This window comes from Microtus ochrogaster, chromosome 8, assembly GCF_000317375.1.
Source record: "Microtus ochrogaster isolate Prairie Vole_2 chromosome 8, MicOch1.0, whole genome shotgun sequence".
Classification (NCBI taxonomy): Eukaryota; Metazoa; Chordata; class Mammalia; order Rodentia; family Cricetidae; genus Microtus; species Microtus ochrogaster.
Genome location: NC_022015.1, coordinates 57,990,082 through 57,993,411, shown reverse-complemented (window position 1 = coordinate 57,993,411; position 3,330 = coordinate 57,990,082). Strand labels below are relative to the sequence as shown.

Below are 3,330 nucleotides of genomic sequence, written 5' to 3'. Positions count from 1 at the left end.
TCCATTCATCCATCCATCTATGAATCCGTTTATCTATCTATCTATCTATCTATCTATCTATCTATCTATCTATCTATCTATCTATCTATCTATCTATCTCATTACTCCATCTTCTTATCTTGTGGGACAGTTAAGGATGAAGATCAAATTAAACCCTGCTTGTTTTCAAATGACCCCATCCACCTTCCAAGCCCCTTTCATCATTTTGGAGAAAGCAGGGGTAGCAGTTCGCGGAGCGCCCGAATGGGGCTTCCCTATGAGCATTGTCTTCTCCCCCACCCCCAGTGTGAAAGCAAAGCCCTCGGGTTGTCCCCCAAGAGGAGCGGAGGACGTGGGCAGCACGCGCTATGCCAAGCCCACCCAACCCCTCACGCGGCCTGTCCCCGGGCGCGCGCCTCGCCCCCCGCGCGGCTCACCTAGCACCACGGCGGCCACGGTGGAGAGCAGCAGCCAGTGATTCCGCAGGAAGCGGCGCCAGTCGCATCCAGAGCTCGTGGGTTTCCCCATGGTGGGCACTAGCGCTAGCGGGGACTCGGAGAGCTTTGCGAATGCAGGATGCGGGAGGGTGGGCGCTGCGGGGACCCAGCGCACGGGCTGCTGTCAGTGCTGCCACAGCCGCTGGGGACTGAGCACCGTGGTTTTGCGTGGCGGGCGCGCCCGGCTCCTCCCGCCGCCGCTCTCTGCAGCGCCGCGGCCAACCAGCGAGGCCGAGGGCGGAGCGTCCCGGTGGGGGGGACGCGCGTGGGGCAATCCGGTCACCCTCTGTTCGGTGTTGAAGGCTTCCCACCGGCGAAGCGTCTGACCCACTGGTATTCCGCACCAGCCTCCTTGGGGACACTCAGCCCTGGCCCGGTGCGAAGGGATTCAGTAAACGCGTTTCTGCCTTGGTCCGTCCGTAGGGGAGTCTCAAGGAGAAGGGGCACGGTGTGACTTTAGAGGAGGTTTGGAGAATTTTCCCAGCGGGTCTTTGATATTCCTCGCGGCTCAAACAGGATCCACCAGGACCCAGGTTTGGTCCTACACCTCGCTTGAGGGTGGTGATCAACTTAACAATTGCACTCCTAGGTGCCTTGCACAATTTAACAATTGCACCCCTAGGACTCTCTCTGTGGTCATCACTTGGTAATTAGGGCTGAGAACCAGGCCTGACTGGTGTGGGAAGGTGGGCGGGCTCATCCCAACCCCAAGGCCAAATACCTTACTGGCTGTAGTTGGAGAATCTGGGTTAGTGTGAATTTCTCTTTGTTTCCACTGGCATTTAAGCATACTCTTTTTTTTTTTTTTTTTTGTTCTAAGCATAACACCACCGTAACTAAGTGAGCCCTTTACCTTTTGGTCTTATGGAGTTTACTCTCTAGCTGGGTGTCAGGGAAATCCCCTTGTCTAGATTACTTGTTCGCTAGAACTTCACAGATAGAGACATTCTTTGGTTTAAAGTGATTTTTAAAAACCCTTCAAGATATAGTAGATTAGGCTTTATTAGCTGTGTACATTATAGTATGAAAAATCACCTTCTTTCCAGGGGTTGAACTCTCAAAAAAGTCAGGAGAGAGGGAACCCAAGATCATTGGGTGGCCTGGCTGGAGCTGGAAATAAAAATGTCCGAAAAAGGCAAACTACCAAGAAAAAGAATCATTCTACAGAAAGAAAAAAAATGGACAAACTCAAATGTTCAACATGAGGAAAAAAATCGAATTAAATGTATTATGGAACTTCATGCAGGCATATGCAGTCTACAGGAAGGAAGGTACTAACGGAGTCCCTTAGAACCACAGGGTAAGAAAAAAAGAGTTAAAAACTGTATGTGTTATTTGATCATATGTATACAAAAATAAACCTATAAAGCAGAGCCATGGGCTTAGAAAAGACTCAGTGAAATAAGCCGGGATTCCACAGTGGTGTATGACATTTTCGTGCCTCCCCTTCCCAGTGTCCTGTGAACTGGAGTGTCTGCCATAGCTGTGTTCCGGTGTGCTCTACTGTATTTATAAAGCTAACACACCCTGGAGATGGACCTTGTCTACCTCACAGCCTTTGAACTCTGTGGGGAGGAACTCACTTTCAATGCCCGCCCACACTGCTTACTACTGAGGTAGCTTGAACCTGTTGCTTAATGCTGAAGATGCTCAGATCACTCTTGGGGTTTGTGGAAGCTAGCTGTGAGACTCAAACAAGATGCTTGCCTTCCCTTCATCATGTTGGCGGGCAAACCTAGGCACAACCAAGTTAAAAACTCTGCCCAATTTCTGTGTTGAGAGGAAGAGGAGGAACAAGGATTGAAGTGAGAAGCCTGCCTCTGTACCTGGTCATTGAACTACTTCCTCCTGGAGGGGGGGCACACACAGAGCTCTGACGGGGAGGTTGCACTTGAGTCACTGGTTTGCTTGACCCAAGGTCCTTAAGGATACGTCTTGTCCACTTGCAGGAGACACTTGGGTGTCTGAATGAGCTGAACTCAAGCCAACAGCAAATCCATTTTATGGGAGTAGGGAGTGAACTTCTGAATTCACAGTCACTGTGGCTGGCATCTCATACTTTGGGATTTCTCAGCCTAAACCAAGAAATGTTGGGACCAAGCCCTATTCTAGAGAGAGAAGTTGGAGATCCCTAATTTGTGCTCACTATCTATCCTATCCTCACTAACCATCCATCCGTTTATCTATCTGTCCTTCTATCTATCTCTCTATCTCTCTATCCATCCATCCATCCATCCATCCGTCCATCTATGCATCCGTTTATCCATCCATTCATCCATCCATCTATGAATCCGTTTATCTATCTATCTATCTATCTATCTATCTATCTATCTATCTATCTATCTATCTATCTATCTATCTCATTACTCCATCTTCTTATCTTGTAGTCATGAATACAATAATGTCAGATGGGGTGAGATTGGAAGGCCATTTCCCCTGTGTGTGTCACACCTGTTTCTAGAAGAGGACTTTTTTGTGCTAAGAGCCTGAAACCAAGGAGAAAGAACCATTAGAACTGTATTTCTACAGTAAATATGAACGTCTCCCTTTTATTCCTAAGTCTGTCAAATTCCTTTCTCCAGCGAAACCTTTGTCTGGTTTCATTCATTAACTTTCTCTAATGTGACAACACCTCCTCCTCCTCCTAAGAAACTGGTGTTCCTTATTGTTACTGTTTTTCCTTTCTTCTTTTAAATGTTGACTCAGGGAATAACTAGTTAACAATTAAAGAAAAGGGACTTTGACTTTGTCACACAAGGTTAAGCAGCAGGTGACATCCTGGCCTTTTATATCAACAGAGATAGAAATGAAGAAGACACTCAGAAACCAAAGGCCAACTCTCACTGGCCAACTC

General features: G+C 47.8%; 1 protein-coding gene across 1 annotated transcript in view; it reads right to left on the bottom strand.

Annotated features, from left to right (window-relative positions):
- Window positions 1-664, bottom strand: part of Slc1a1 (solute carrier family 1 member 1) — a 74,916-nt gene extending 74,252 nt beyond the window's left edge. Inside the window, exon 1 of the mRNA XM_005352105.3 lies at window positions 417-664. Within this exon, the coding sequence (XP_005352162.1) occupies window positions 417-507 (91 nt within the window). The 5' untranslated portion in view covers window positions 508-664. The remainder of the gene's footprint in view (window positions 1-416) is intronic.
- Between the last annotated feature and the right edge of the window lie 2,666 nt (window positions 665-3,330).